General features: G+C 38.0%; 1 protein-coding gene across 1 annotated transcript; it reads right to left on the reverse strand.

Moving 5' to 3' along the window:
* Nucleotides 1–91: 91 nt before the first annotated feature.
* On the reverse strand, nucleotides 92–14,984 carry LOC135465443 (pleckstrin homology domain-containing family G member 6-like). The gene is made up of 13 exons (XM_064742683.1): nucleotides 14,716–14,984; nucleotides 11,531–11,626; nucleotides 10,750–10,800; nucleotides 10,281–10,430; nucleotides 9,393–9,503; nucleotides 8,693–8,842; nucleotides 7,363–7,500; nucleotides 6,124–6,240; nucleotides 5,882–5,964; nucleotides 5,169–5,302; nucleotides 4,775–4,887; nucleotides 3,220–4,334; nucleotides 92–2,149 (listed from the first exon to the last, which is right to left on the reverse strand). Exons 1-13 carry the CDS (start codon nucleotides 14,797–14,799, stop codon nucleotides 2,140–2,142), a joined length of 2,352 nt encoding a protein of 783 aa, XP_064598753.1. The 5' UTR covers nucleotides 14,800–14,984; the 3' UTR covers nucleotides 92–2,139.
* Between the last annotated feature and the right edge of the window lie 250 nt (nucleotides 14,985–15,234).

Here is a 15,234-nt window from a genome sequence, read left to right on the forward strand (position 1 = left end):
ACTGTCCGAATATCACCCAGTTTTTGAAAAAAGAGGAAAAAACCAAAAAAAAAAAAACAAAACAAACAAACCCCCCCCCCCCCCACACAAAACTGCATTCCTGGCAGATCTGGTTGGCAATTACCATGAAAAATGTACATGAATAAGCTATATGATATACATCGAAATGCACACATCTATTATATTTGCACAGGTTTTGTAGACTGTTCATATATAAAAAGTTTTCTTAACATCAAACATTATCATAATGCAAATGAATGATTTCCATTTTCTTATTTTCATTAATTCGTGGGTCACAACTTCTCAAAATCAATTTGTCAATATAACACTTAAATGAAAGTGTCAAAAGACATTGATTTACAGTGTGTAGTACAAAGATACATTTTCTTTCATCAATTTAACAACTGTTTAAACCTGTGATGGTCAAAAAAATTACCTTCAGATCAATTTGTACCTGAAAATATCATTACATACACGTTGATCATGTACATATACAGTATATTTTGTAAATGTATTTAACAAACATAGTACATGTAATCCTAAAGTTACGACGATATAAACTTGTCTGAGATTTCGACGTGGGCAATGAAAGGGGATGAATGGTGCATTACGAGAGCAAGAGTTAACTACCCTCATTCCTCAACCTTTTTGCAACTTTCAGCGCTATTTATACACATTTTTAAGTTAATTTTTGAGACATAACTACATTGGTTGGACCGGTAAATTTCAGGGCTTCAAAAAGCGTAATTTTATCAGTCTACTCTGAATAATGCCTTCAGCTAGTATAGGTTTGAATAAACACATTGCAAACATGCGAAAAGGTTGAAGAATTACAGTACTGTGGGTTCTATAAGTTGTTTTTTTTATACCAAACATTTGTCTTTCATGTTGCCAGATTAACACAATACACTTTATCCTCATTTGACAGTATTGTCCTGTGTTCACAATACCACTTCTATGATCACAAACTACATATTATCTTCTTATGAACTTAAAAGCTTCAAAATCATACAGATTATATATTCATCACCAACAAATTTGGCAACAATATGGCAAGACTGCATTTCTTATTTAAGGAATGGTACAATATAAATTTTTGGTAGTACAGTATAAGTATAGTATAGTATAAGACTGTGTTAATGCAGAATAAAAAGCTGCTTTTCTGACCACCATAACAGTTAAGTACAATGCACTCCAAAATCATGGATTTAAATGGTTTTAAAATATTCCAGTATGCGCCTTTGCTAGGCTGACAGAACTGGACAATGTGTGTTCAAACCCAGGATGGGAATTATGAAAGATGATGGAAAATTAATTCAGAAAATTCAGGTGCCTACATACATGTACTTACAAATGCACTGCTCATCTCACTACATGACATCACCTAAGTATTAACGACTTAACAAGTACTAAATTGATAACAGTAAGCCCTTTTCAGTTACAAGCTGTAACATAACTTCTCATATGTTATCTGTAATTTGAAAGGCTATGGTGATGTGGGTGTGGTTTTCTCAAATCTGACATTTTCTCCCTGTACCTACACCAGAAACTTGTCACGACTGGACGGCAGTTGCAACATCTAAGTCACACCTTGGGGGTAGGGTTGGAAGTTGGTGTGTTTGGGAGGGGTGAATTTGTACATGGTAATCCTGTAACAGTGTGTCAGTTCTTGATCTCTCTGTACCTTAGTGTAAATGACTGTACATGTATTCTATGAAAGAATTCCATAGGTCACCATCATTTGTCACAATGACGTTAGTTGCATTATACAAGAGCTGGGTTTTTCCAAAAACTCACTGGCTTTCATCACAAAACTCTTGAATTATAAAGATATTTACAGTCCCGTATTAAGCACAAGATTTGACCACGACCTTTTAACCTTGGAGTACTGCATGTGGCCCTTGACCATTATACATGGCTTGAGTCGGGACTTTGTGTTTCCTTTAGAAAGCCAGGTCTCACATATGTTGCCATGGATGGGTCCATGAGAGTTCAAATGTCAATAAGTATATAAGTATATAAATATTCTAGTAGATCAGTATAGGAGCACCATATCCTGAGGAACAAATGAGCTCTCCATCAGGTCATACCCCCAGGGGAGGGGCAAGTTTCACATAGACGGCCGAGGTTCTGACGTCATCACACCTCACTGAAAGTAAACAAACGTCCATCATATATCAGGCAAAACGAAAACTACACAGCAAAACAGATTAACTGGGTATACAGTTACATGACATTACCTTATTTACAAATTTGGGGAATATGAACCTTTCTCACTAATTGTTGTGTCCTTTTCAATTAAATCTTGTACTGAAGAATATTTGCTTTTAAAGAAAAGCTTACAACGCTTATGAGCTTATAACAGATAGTAGGGGAATCAACGTCAACACAGCTACCCCTCATTGGCTGGTTTTAGATGAACTCGCACACTGAGCAGTTTAACAATTGCTAACCCATGGAATTTATCCATTTCATGGGATTTTAACACTGTTCTTAAGAATATAAAATATTTATGTAAAGGTACTGAGGTCTATCAACGGAGGAAACTATTGCCCTTGCTAACCTACGTGGACTCGGAAAATCATCCAGACTTATTACTTTACTGTTGCTTTAACCAACAGCGTTTCACTTATACAACAATGTCAGATTTATGGTTAAGGTGTTAAAGTTAACAGTGAAATGAATGGAAGAAACCATTGCACCTCACCCTGTATACGAAAAACTGATAAACTTTCCCACACAGACTTGCCAACAACACTGTTGGAGGACAAATTTCCCCAACAAAATTTGTTGGGTAAGAGCCTGAATTGGGGGTGTTCTCGCAGTCTCACGTTCCTGGTATGATCTTTCATGTTGTCATTCCCAAAAATTTCAGATGTTTGCCAGAAAAAGTGCATAAAATAGAAGAGTTATTATTATATAAAACATGACTGAAAAATGAATATTTCCTCAAAGCCCCCCCCCCCGACAACATTTTTTGGCATAACTTTCAGTATTTCTGGCAAAACCTTAATCTTCTTTTCAGAGTTCCTTTTCATGTATCATTTCAGGTTTAACCGACAGAATCTCCATTTTGAGCATGTGACCTTGAGTAAGGGTCCAACAGTTTTAGGAAAAAAAACTAGCGAAATATCATGTTAATAGGGCACGTCAGATTGTTCACTTCTTGGATGAAGGTAGCCGTTTCACATCCAATCTGAGTTGAATTTGTATACTTACGAGGCTTCTAGGTCTGAGCTGAGCAATAACTGTTTCTTCACCAGTAACATTTGAGAGTAACTGAGTTTCTTGGAATGAACTCCAATCCTTGGTAACTCCACTGAGGAAATTCCGTCTTTCAACTGACTGGTCGTTAACTCTCCCATCAAGTTAGCAATGTCTGATGTGGATTTAGATTTGGAATGTTTGTCATCGGGGCTGAGCTTGTTCTCTTCTGTTTCCACGGAAACTGGATTGTAAGAACCAGCTGTGTCTTCCGGTATCTCCAGAGACATGTTCATAGGGCTGTCTGTGCTAGTATTCATGCTCCGGCTCAAAGCAGGACTGGCTTTGACAGAGTTCGTCTCAGACTCTTCAGAGATTTCACTGTCGGGACTAAGGTGAAGAGAGCCGGTAGAGCTTACACCACTTGAGCTATGGACACTCCGCAAGGAGTCACTACTAAACGCTTTGTTTTTTAAACCAACACGTTTTTCTTCTAAATTGATGTCCACCATGCCTAAATTCCATGACAAACGTTTATGAATGCTGTTGTCTTTATCTTCGTCACGTCGCTCCATTTCCCGTATGGCGTCAGCAGTGTGGTAGCGACGCTCCGTGCGTGATGTCCTGCGCTGGTGTAACTTTAACTTAGCTGCCTCATCTTCATTTGTCGACTGAAACACGTTCTCGGCCAGCTCAGCACTGACGATGTCTGGTTGAACGGACCCCAGGGGTAAGGACATGGAATGTTTCTTAACTTTGTGTCGGTGTTTTGGGCTGTCTGTATCCTGAGAATCCTTCCCAGCACTCTCAGTGGGTGCTGAGGCTGAATGCTGAAGCTTGTGCTCTGTAAGAACAACCTCACGAGGCAACGTGTGACTGGATGAGGCGTCATCTACTTCGTCCTCATCCTCGTCTTCATCGTTTGCTCCGACTGTGTATGCCCGTGGTCGCATAGAATGCGGGAACTCTGACATCGAGGGCTCCACACTGTGAGGATGAATGAATGTACCCCCATCTACACTCTCCCCCAGGAAGGAGCTAGGGCTGTTGGGAGACGTCGTGGAGGCGTCTGAGGAAAACAACGGGTCACCTCCTCGCATGGAGGCCATTTTGGCTTCACTGTATAAATCCTGTAAGTAAACAAATTTATCATTTACCATTGCTACAATAGTTATAGCACTAAATATGTGCTGTTCACAAGAGTCTGACATTTAGTACTGTGTATGCGGACCTAATTATGTGCTGTTCACAAGTCTGACATTTAGTACTGTGTATGCAGACCTGATGATAGTGCTGTTCATAAGTCTGACAGTATATTGCTGTGAGTTTGTGGATTTGATTATAGTGATGTCTACACATATAAGGGTTCTGATTTATAGTGCTGTGCAGGAGGGCCTGATTATGGTGCTCTTCATAGGCTTCTGATGTGTGTGTGTGTGTGTGCATGTGGATTTGATTTCAGTGCTGCTTATAAGGGTCAGATTTATAAAGTGATATGTATGTGGATTCAGTCATAGTGCTGTGTATATGACGATTTCACTACAGTGGTGTTCAAAAGAACATGACCTACCTGAGCTTTTTTAATGTGTTCAATCCAGACACGTATTGAGGCGTTGTCTCCGTGGAAGGTGAATGCCGACACGGGCACACGATACTCATTCAAGTACAGCAGTAAGAAGCTCCCTGCGACAAAGAAACAGATAAATGTCACTACAATAAGAGAACTCAAAATGAATACTTGTCAGTCATTTTTTTTTTAAATCAATCTGACAATGAATTTGTTTGCTTAGCATAAAATTTCATTACAGATGACATGGGGATAAGAGTTGCCTTCCTTTTGAAATTATCAGCGTGGTAAGCTAGCAAGATGAAGGGCATTTCACAGGACTGTGAGGTTATCTTACCCATACCCCATTTTCACGCAGAATTACACGCTGGACTAGCCTTGGACTGCTCAGCCTTACCTTTGTCTTTAAGCTCCTGGACAACAATCTTGTCCACTCTCATGGGAGGTTTGATGACCTTAAACTTGTCCATCCTCTTGCTGGCTTTACACAGCAGTAACAGGTCAGTGAACAACATGCACTCCACATCCACCCTATTTCACAACATAGACACAATGATTTAATAGATATATTTAATTTGTGTTTAATGTAGTTCTTAAAAAGTTTTAACGCATAGAACTGCAACACTTTAAGCTAAACTTTTAATACACTTCTGAACAACTGGCTCCTGTGCCCAGAATAAACCACTATGCCTTTGGCAGGCACCTGACAAACCTTCTGGCTCAATGCCACAGAAGAAGTATTGAGATTTGAACCTGGGACATTAAAGGAGTCATCTGGGCCTGAGGTTCTTCAGCAAGAAGAATACTATAGCCATCAGAATCCATAAAAACCCTGACGAAGATATACATTGTTTTAATATTATAATACATGCATTTTATTGGGATGCTTTCTTCACCAATGATGGCGTATGTTTTAAGTGAAATTTGCCAAAGTATGGCATAAAACAGTTGCACGAAAGTAAATACCTGAGCATGAAGGCACAAGAGATTTATTTATTTACTTATCTGATTGGTGTTTCACATCATATTCAAGAATATTTCACTTATACGACGGTGGCCAGCATTATGGTGGGAGGAAACTGGGGGAAGCCCACGACCACCAGAGATTACTGTTGAAGGTCACGTAAAACCCAAATAATAGTGACCGCTATACACATATATCCCCAGCAATATAACTTCATCTTAATGTTAGACTGCAAGCATATCAATTATATCATTTATTATGAAAGGATGTATAGCCATCAGAAACTTCAATTCAAGCATCTCCATATATGTATAAAATATTTCCAAACGAAGGACAAACTTCTGTCACAAAATAACGTCGCAGGATGTTTAGGATGTACAGTACTTACCCTCATCTGAGCATCCTTCAGCTTGAGCCCAGACTGGATGATGACACAGCGGGGTTGTTGAGCGTTACAGCCAGGCATGGGGTCCCACAGGTTCAGCTCACAGTACTGCTGGATCACCTATACACCAATACAGCAGTCATCAAACACCATCCAGAAACACACCAATACAGTAGTCATCAAACTCCAAAACCATCCAGATACACACCAATACAGTAGTCATCAAACACCAAAACCATCAAGAAACACACTAATACAGCAGCCATCAAACACCAAAGCCACCCAGAAACACACCAATACAGCAGTCATAACACACCAAAACCATCCAGAAACACACCAATACAGTAGTCAGCAATCACCATCCAGAAACACACCAATACAGCAGTCATCAAACACCAAAACCATCCAGAAAAACACCAATACAGCAGTCAGCAATCACCATCCAGAAACACACCAATACAGCAGTCATCAAACACCATCCAGAAACACACACATAGAGGTCTTTAAGCACAAAAACCATCAGATAAATGTGTTATAATAGGCTGGAACAACATATTTTTCCACACAAAATCAACACTATCCATTTCTGTTTGCTTGATAAATTGAGGAGTGTTTACTCTTGGCAACCTTGCTATAGCTCACCACTAGCCCACTCTTGGTGTACATCTATACTTTATCCCGCATTTAAAACACTCCGCTTTTCATTGGACAAAAAATGATCACATGGGGTACAGATATATTCTCGAACATTGGAGAAGATAATCTGCTGAGCAGGTTATTTCCTTTTGTTGGGTTGTGAAGAATGGTCACACCGCTGAAGCATCGTCCTTCTGCACTGAATTGTCATACATTTGTATATCCTAGGTGTATCACTGAGTAACCACGTAGCTAATAGAGGCCACAAGCATTCGTCAGGTGATGGTATATAGTTACTAAACTGATCTGTAGACAAGGTAAGCAGCTGGCTGCTAGCCCCTGTAACCAGTCAATGTCCATTCCACACTCGCACACAGACAATCCCACATCAGGCTATTTGTGACAGAAATCTGCGTATTATTACACAAAGCTACTGTAGAGTAGGGTCTTTGTAACTTGGAAATTTGGACACAACTGTCTGAATATAATAATGATGAGGTGCCAAAAATGTTTTAAAATTGTATTTTAAAATTTGACACAAGTCAGAAATGGCTTTGTGGATTCGGCTCCAGGTACTATATTTTACAGGGTCGTATCTAGCCTTACCTCTTTGCACTCGTCATTGGGGGGCTCCACCGCATCATAGGACTCTATCTTACTGATGATGGCCCCCAGCCGCTCCTGCTCATGACACTTTCTCAGCTCCCCATTCACATGAGTAACAAAACGGTCCACATTTCCTATCTGTGAGGAAAGCGCAGAAATTCAGATTTCAAAAGGATATTGTTGTGATAAGAACCTGGTTCTTTCCAGACTCCTTTGAATGGTGAAAGATACTGTGCACCTCATACTACACTAGTGAGTACACATGCAGCGTACCGTTCGGACCTTTGCCCTATTTCTAAGCAGCCTTACCATTTCTGAGTTTACCATTTCCAAGATAATTTAATATTAACCAGATAGGTCAGAATTTTTAAGACTTTTCACAATTTAAAAATAGGACCACGTTTCCATGACAACTAATCATTTCTCTCATGTATCAGAATTTCAACAGTAAAACGATTAACCATTATTTCAGATTCCTCATCATTTATTGCACGCTGCTAAATCACAATTTCTCATTTAGTAGTTCTATAGTGGTAGGTAATTTCAAACTGGTCTTCATCTTTTATGATACAGATCACTGATAACTCAGAATCTCTTCATGATAGCTCACCATTTTTAATCCAATAGCTCAGTAGCTCTGAGATAACTCCCCATTTACAGTTCAGTATCTCTGAGAAAACTCACCGTTTCCAGTTCACTAGTTCTGAGATAACTCCCCACTTACACCTGAGTAGTTCTCATGTAACTCACCCTTTACGGTTCACCAGCTCTGATGTCAAATCTCCATATACAGTTCAAGGGCTCTAAGATAACTCCCCCTTTCTAAGATAACTCTCCCTTTCTAAGATAACTCTCCCTTTCTAAGATAACTCCCCCTTCCTTAGATAACTCCCCCTTTCTAAGATAACTCCTCCTATCTAAGATAACTCCCCCTTCCTTAGATAACTCCCCCTTTCTAAGATAACTCCCCCTTTCTAAGATAACTCCCCCTTTCTAAGATAACTCCCCCTTCCTTAGATAACTCTCCCTTTCTAAGATAACTCCCACTTTCTAAGATAACTCCCCCTTTCTAAGATAACTCCCCCTTTCTAAGATAACTCCCCCTTTCTAAGATAACTCCCCCTTCCTAAGATAACTCCCCCTTTCTAAGATAACTCCCCCTTTCTAAGATAACTCTCCCTTTCTAAGATAACTCCCCCTTTCTAAGATAACTCTCCCTTTCTAAGATAACTCCCACTTTCTAAGATAACTCCCCCTTTCTAAGATAACTCCCCCTTTCTAAGATAACTCCCACTTTCTAAGATAACTCACTATTTCTAAGATAACTCACCATTTCTAAGATGGCTCTGCGTTGCTTATCGTCCTCTGTTTTTCTGAGTACAGCTTGCAGTAGGAGGGAATACTTTGTCAGCCGTTGCATCGGTTTAACCAGCAAATCTGTCAGTTTTAGTCTATTGCACTGCTTCTGAGCTTCTGCCCACTGTAACACACAAACAACATCAACTTAACATGGTCAGAAAAAAAGGTATTAAAAAACATAATAATAACTGTTACTTAATTAACATTAACTAGTGTTGAGAGTTTTTCTTTTTCACCAGTGTCATGGGCGATCACTATTACGAGTGGAACAAAAACAAGGGGTGTGGAAAAATCACCCTTTCATTGTGCCCCACATTCTCTCCAACCTGTGAACTGTCATTGATTTCAGTTGAAAAGCTGTAAATACTGCATCAGGCAGCGTTTGACCTCCTGTATTTCACATGAGGTTCACCATGTTCAAGTGACACATCTGCCTTGATTGTGTTTGATTAGTTCACCTGTATAGGTCACTTTTTGTCCAGTTTGATTACGTAATTATCACAAAAACTTAGGTGTTGTCATCAAAAGTGTCATTTTGAAGCCGTTATGTGCATTTTTAACATACCAAACTTTTGGTGAAATATAGTATTTTTACAAATGTGAGAAGGTGACACTAAAAAGTTTACTATGTGAATTTGTAAATGGCCATTCTTCTGGTCTTCTATACTCACCACAACAAAGGCTTTGAAGAGATCATTGTCCTTATACCTGGCCTTCATGTAATCCAGGCATGGTTTTTGTTCTAAGCAGTATTTGGTATAAGGTTTGAAGTTATCAGCAAACTGTAACACAATCAAAAGCATAGGACATGAAACAGTATTGCTATACACCAGTGTAGGAGTGCCTGGAAAAACTTACAACTTCTTCAAGTTGCAGAGCTTTGGAACGTATTCCTCGTGAAAACCCAATTTTCAGCATTCCCTGTCTCAAGACATACAAACATTTATTTAACATTTGTTCCGTAGATTACTTGATTACTCCCCTAAAATGCAGAGCTCTTCGGCCGTATGTGGGAAGGTCTGCCCACAACCTGCGGATGGTCGTGGGTTTCCTCCCAACATAATGCTGGCTGCCGTCATGTAAGTGAAATATTCTTGAGTACGGCATAAAACACCCATCAAATAAATAAATAAAAGGAGAGAAGATTTTCGGCACCATGAATTATGCTGCAAAATTCAAAACTCAAGGAAATAAGTGTACATTGACTGATGATGAAAATCTGTCAACACTTTTAACATCATATTAACATGAAATGTAAAGAAAATATGCATTCTTGCACATTGGCTCCTGACATACATGCCTGTCTTTTTTTTTTTATAGATTCATATTTTATTTTTTTTTAATTTCATTTTATTTTAATTTAACGGTTTATCCACAACTATCACTAGGTGATTGTGGTTTAGACACCCCTTCCAAAAAAAAAGAGCATATTTCCATGTTATTTTGACTTTGCTAGATGTTACCAGTAAAGCGTTGCATATTTCAGTATGAACATACCTACAAAAACCTTAGACCTTAGTACATGTATACCTGTAGAAACTAAAACACACATTCCTCACCTTTTTAAAACCATCTTTCATCAGTGATGGATCTAGAGGTTTCCTAGTTTCCCTTGTACTTTCTAGAACTGTCAGAAAATGCTCTTTCCAGAATTTGCAGTTGGCTAGGTAAATCTGGTTTATATTGCTGAACAATTTTTCTGTCTCAATCTGAAATGGCAAAAAAAAAAAAAATGTTAATGGCCTCGAAAATATCCTATTTCATTTGGCACACACTGTATCTCTTAGAAACCAGAGTTAAGTTGTACTGAAAAGCCAGTCTCAACCATTTTTTGTTGGGGGTAGCTTGTAAAATGACAAATAGCGCTACAAAATTGAGCAGCTGTGTTACAAAGCTTGTGTCTTTAAACAAATCTTACTAATAATGAATTACAGCTCAAACGAAACACCAATTAGCTCCAAAAGTCTTGAACCTATATTTAAACTATAACATCAGCAGATTTGAAAAGTCATTAACAAAAGCACTCACCTCATTTAACACCAACTCTTGTTGCAAATTTAACAAGACTGAGATAAAGAGCTGAAACATCAAAGGAACCAAGTCTAAAGTTGGCATTTATTGAATACTGTTGTTATATATATATATATATATATATATATATATATATACATTTACATGTTAATGGAGACAAAATCTGGAAGCACTATGATCTTACTTTTCTTGATGACTTATATGCTCATATCCACATTGCCATTATACAGAAATACAAATACAAAGGAGAAATTCTGAAACCATAATGAAAAAAATGCACATACAATTAACTTCTGTTTGATTTATTCATTTATTTATTTGATTGGTGTTGATTGGTGCACTCAAGAATATTTCTCTTATACGACGGCTACAGTGGGAGGAAACCGGGCAGAGTTCGGGAAAACACACAACCATCCGCAGGTTGCTGCAGGACCTTCCCACTTACGGTCGGACAGGAAGCAAACTTCTGTCTGAAGCAGTGAACTAAGACTGACTTACATCTGTGATAACGTTGAGAGACTTGATATACTGAACTTCTGTCTGAAGCAGTGAACTAAGACTGACTTACATCTGTGATAACTTTGAGAGACTTGATATACTGAACTTCTGTCTGAAGCAGTGAACTAAGACTGACTTACATCTGTGATAACTTTGAGAGACTTGATATACTGAACTTCTGTCTGAAGCAGTGAACTAAGACTGACTTACATCTGTGATAACTTTGAGAGACTTGATATACTGAACTTCTGTCTGAAGCAATGAACTAAGACTGACTTACATCTGTGATAACTTTGAGAGACTTGATATACTGAACTTCTGTCTGAAGCAGTTCCCAGATAGCCTCTTGCTGATCATGCTGCCTTTTTGTCAGACTCTGAAATATTATAAGAGAATAAAATGATTTTATTGGAAGAGACAGAAACTAGAGGAAAATGTGAAAAAGGGGTCAAAAGGAATCAAATACCGTCCTTAGTCCCTAGTTAATCAACGTTTTTTGCAGATAGCAAATTGCATTCAGATGTAATCTAATCTAATGCAATTAAACCATTTTTTTCATTCTGTGTTGATTACATGTAACTTCAACCAAAGTCTGCATGAAGTACACAGTAAATGTCGATTAATAGTGAAGTAGACAGAAATGTAAAGTACACCTAAATAGACTGAGAAATAGTCTGAATAACAATGTAAACCTCAGCAGGCGGAAATAAAACAATGATGTTCATCGAAACTGGGTTTCAAGGTAGAAACAGACCTCATACAACAGAGAAATAGACAGAAATACATTTAAAAAAAGTATATGCGCACCTCATATCGGATTTTAGATGGAAATACACAGTGCACCTCAGTAGAAAAATAACTAGCCGCAAAAATATGAATAAAGATGGTGAAAAAATTTAGAGCATAAAATGTCTGTCTACATGACCAGATGTACTGTAAATGGTTTCTAAAAACAGTGGAGACACTTGTAAAAAAAAAAAAGGGAGAGAGAAACGAACAGTAACCGAGAAGTGTGTGAACTTGGTGGACTTCACAGGTAAAAAAAAAAAAGACGTTTCATTACACCTCTGTGGCTAAATGTAATGTGTAAAACTTTTCATGGCCTTTGTTCCAACACGAACCATATGTCATATTAGTCAACCTTGATATCACGATTTATCGTACCGTTCACCTGTGCCAGCAAAAAGTGGCTCAATAAACACACAACCCTGGAATGCTCTCACATGTATATGAAATAATTACTGCTCTCAACATATCTGTAATGTCCATTTCAGCTTTGAACCTTTTTTCCACCTACAAGTTCATGTTTTGAGCAGGGTTTCCCTTCCCACTTTCACACCAATTTGTGATTCATCTGTCTACTGGTAAAATTTTCACGAGGCAACTGTGATCATACTGTAATTTGTCAACCTTATTTATGAAGCTTTTGTATCAATTACATTTACACGTATCAAAGTCCTGGATAGTAACAGGTCCTACAGAGCTAACCTTATCGGTACTTTGATTGCAATTAAGCAAACCAAATTTGACAGATTAAAGCACATGAATTACATCTCGCACCACAAATACTGGAGTGTATGCATGTGTATGTCGTGAAGATTGAAGATTGATAGCCAAAAAGTGACAACCATAAAACAAGTCACACAGGAGAGTGAGTCAACATTTCGAAAAGCATTTGTCATAAATATGAATATACATATAATAAGAGTTGAGTAAAACGTTGACTTCACATGTCCTCTGAGATAACTTCCTTCCCCCAATAGGGATTTTTAGAAAAATGTAAATGTTCAATATAATTGTGTGCTGAATAATGGATAATGGAAGGCTGAATATAAATATTTGCGCATTTTCTGCATATGACATTTACACAGCAAACTGAAACTATGCTGTATCTTTGGTGGATTTATGACCAGTGTTCTACCTAGTACGTAATACATTTACAATGTCAAAAGTCATGTCTGAATCCAATTTATGAATCTCCATAATTTGATTTAGGAGAAAATGTAAACTATGAAAGATTAAATTTTACAAAGACCAACTTATCTGTCCGCAGTGCACACCTAACCAGGTGTTTTCAGGTGTTAACTAATTCTGTCATTTTTAGCATTTCTCAATTAAATTCTGAACCTTTTTCTTATGTATTTTTTTGTATAAATAAAGAGGAATTCCTCCAAAAAGAGGACAAATCTCATGCCTGTATAAAACACAAAAACTATGGTGTCATGGCATGAACATTACTGTATGTACCAAACATAGTTTGTTGTTTGTCCCCAGGTTTGTTACCGGACTATTTAGGTGATACACCTACACAGGTGGCCCATGTACAGGGGGCTCATGTACAGGTACACAGCCTGCTAGAGTACGAGGCCTTAACTCGGCTAAAATTAGGAAAATTAAACACTTATCATTTAAACATATACACTGAGACAACCTGGGTAAACCACCGGCTCAGTCATAAAGCTTTACTGGACTGTGATTGATGGGATTCAGGATTGACCTCTGACAGGTTTTCTTCTGCAAAGCCACAAGACAACTCCTGACCGGGACTTATATATATCCTATGCCTTTTATAAATCAGTCTAATCAACATGAAGATGGGCACTAACATTGTTTTTTGTTGTCATGAATGTAAAGAAGTAAGCTTAAGTTTTCATGGATTCATTGACTGATTTGATTATTTTTTCAAGCAATGTACTAAATACTTTATTAGTTATATGATGTTGGGCAGGCTTATGAAAAGTGAAGAAAATCTAGAACTGTTTGATAAAGCTTAATTACCCCAAATGACCACAAATTTTCTCCATGACTGACTTGTTAATTTTTCTGAGCCTGATTCTGAGAGTTCTGTTGATTTTAGAAAGGTCTTTGGAGGTTTGCTTGGATGATATTCTGCTTGAAAATTTCAGCATTATAAGTAATATTTTGTGACATTTATTTGTCTCTAACAATGCATTTCATATTATTGAAACACATGTTATAGAATAGTAAAAGCTGAACAATTACACTGTACTACTGGTAACATAGATTTCAAATACTGGCAGAGAAAAAATCACAGAGTTTGTAATATAATGCTTCAAGACCTATAGACGTCTGCAATGGTTAAAGTAAGTTTAGAAGGGATAATTAACAAATGTCAAATAAGGAAAGAAAAAAGATAAAGCTGAGTTGTAATTGGCCAAGACCCCATCAAGATTTGATCAAATTACCTCAGAGTCAACCTAGTGACTACTCAGTACCAGAGTCAACCTAGTGACTACTCACTAGTGACATGAAATGCTGGCGAGCACTGTAGCTGTTGGACTCTGAAGTCCCTGGTACTTAACCTGGATTGGTCTAAGACAATTTTCAGCACTAGAATCTGTGTTAATATATCAACAACCCATTAAATGTAAATTCTGAATAATCATAATACTTAATCCACTTTATATTTGACATCCACTAATTTGATGTGAAAGATTATCTCACGGAAGCATTGGCGACCAGTGAACTCCAGTGTGCCTCCAGCTCAAAAAGCTCCGTGGGGTAGACAGGCTGTCCTGGGATACGCATCAAGTCTGGTAAGCCTGGGAGACCATTTGTACTGTAACCAGTCAACACCTCGTTCAGCTGCTCTTGTTTTTCACGATCCTGAAACAGCAATGATCATTATAAAAAAGCGTTTTATTTATTTCATTGGTGTTTAATGCCATACTATAGAATATTTCACCTGTACCACAGAAGTCAAGTTTAGGGTTACTCTATTATGGTACATTTTCCTGTTCAGTGGCGACTCAGGTCCAAGCTGGATTGACCACTGTTCTATGAACCATAGACTGCACAGCTCGGGCCCAAGTTACACGTACTTAAGGCAGGTAAGGTTTATCATTCCTGAACATTTTTCGCTTATGAAAGATAAACTTTCAGTGCACATGATTTTCAGTTGTCTCCAGCTTTTCGATTCTGAAGACAAAAACACATTGCTTTTGCTGGCCAATTTCAGGGCTT

Source organism: Liolophura sinensis, chromosome 5, assembly GCF_032854445.1.
Source record: "Liolophura sinensis isolate JHLJ2023 chromosome 5, CUHK_Ljap_v2, whole genome shotgun sequence".
In the NCBI taxonomy this organism is placed as follows: Eukaryota; Metazoa; Mollusca; class Polyplacophora; order Chitonida; family Chitonidae; genus Liolophura; species Liolophura sinensis.

Excerpts from the sequence above, each read along its gene's own strand:
- LOC135465443 (XM_064742683.1), bottom strand. The coding sequence starts at position 14,799 with ATGCGTATCCCAGGACAGCCTGTCTACCCCACGGAGCTTTTTGAGCTG. Across the intron at positions 8,843-9,392 it reads TCTTCAAAGCCTTTGTTGTG|TGGGCAGAAGCTCAGAAGCA; the intron begins GTGAGTATAGAA and ends TGTGTGTTACAG. Across the intron at positions 5,965-6,123 it reads TGAAGGATGCTCAGATGAGG|TCTAACATTAAGATGAAGTT; the intron begins GTAAGTACTGTA and ends ATATGCTTGCAG.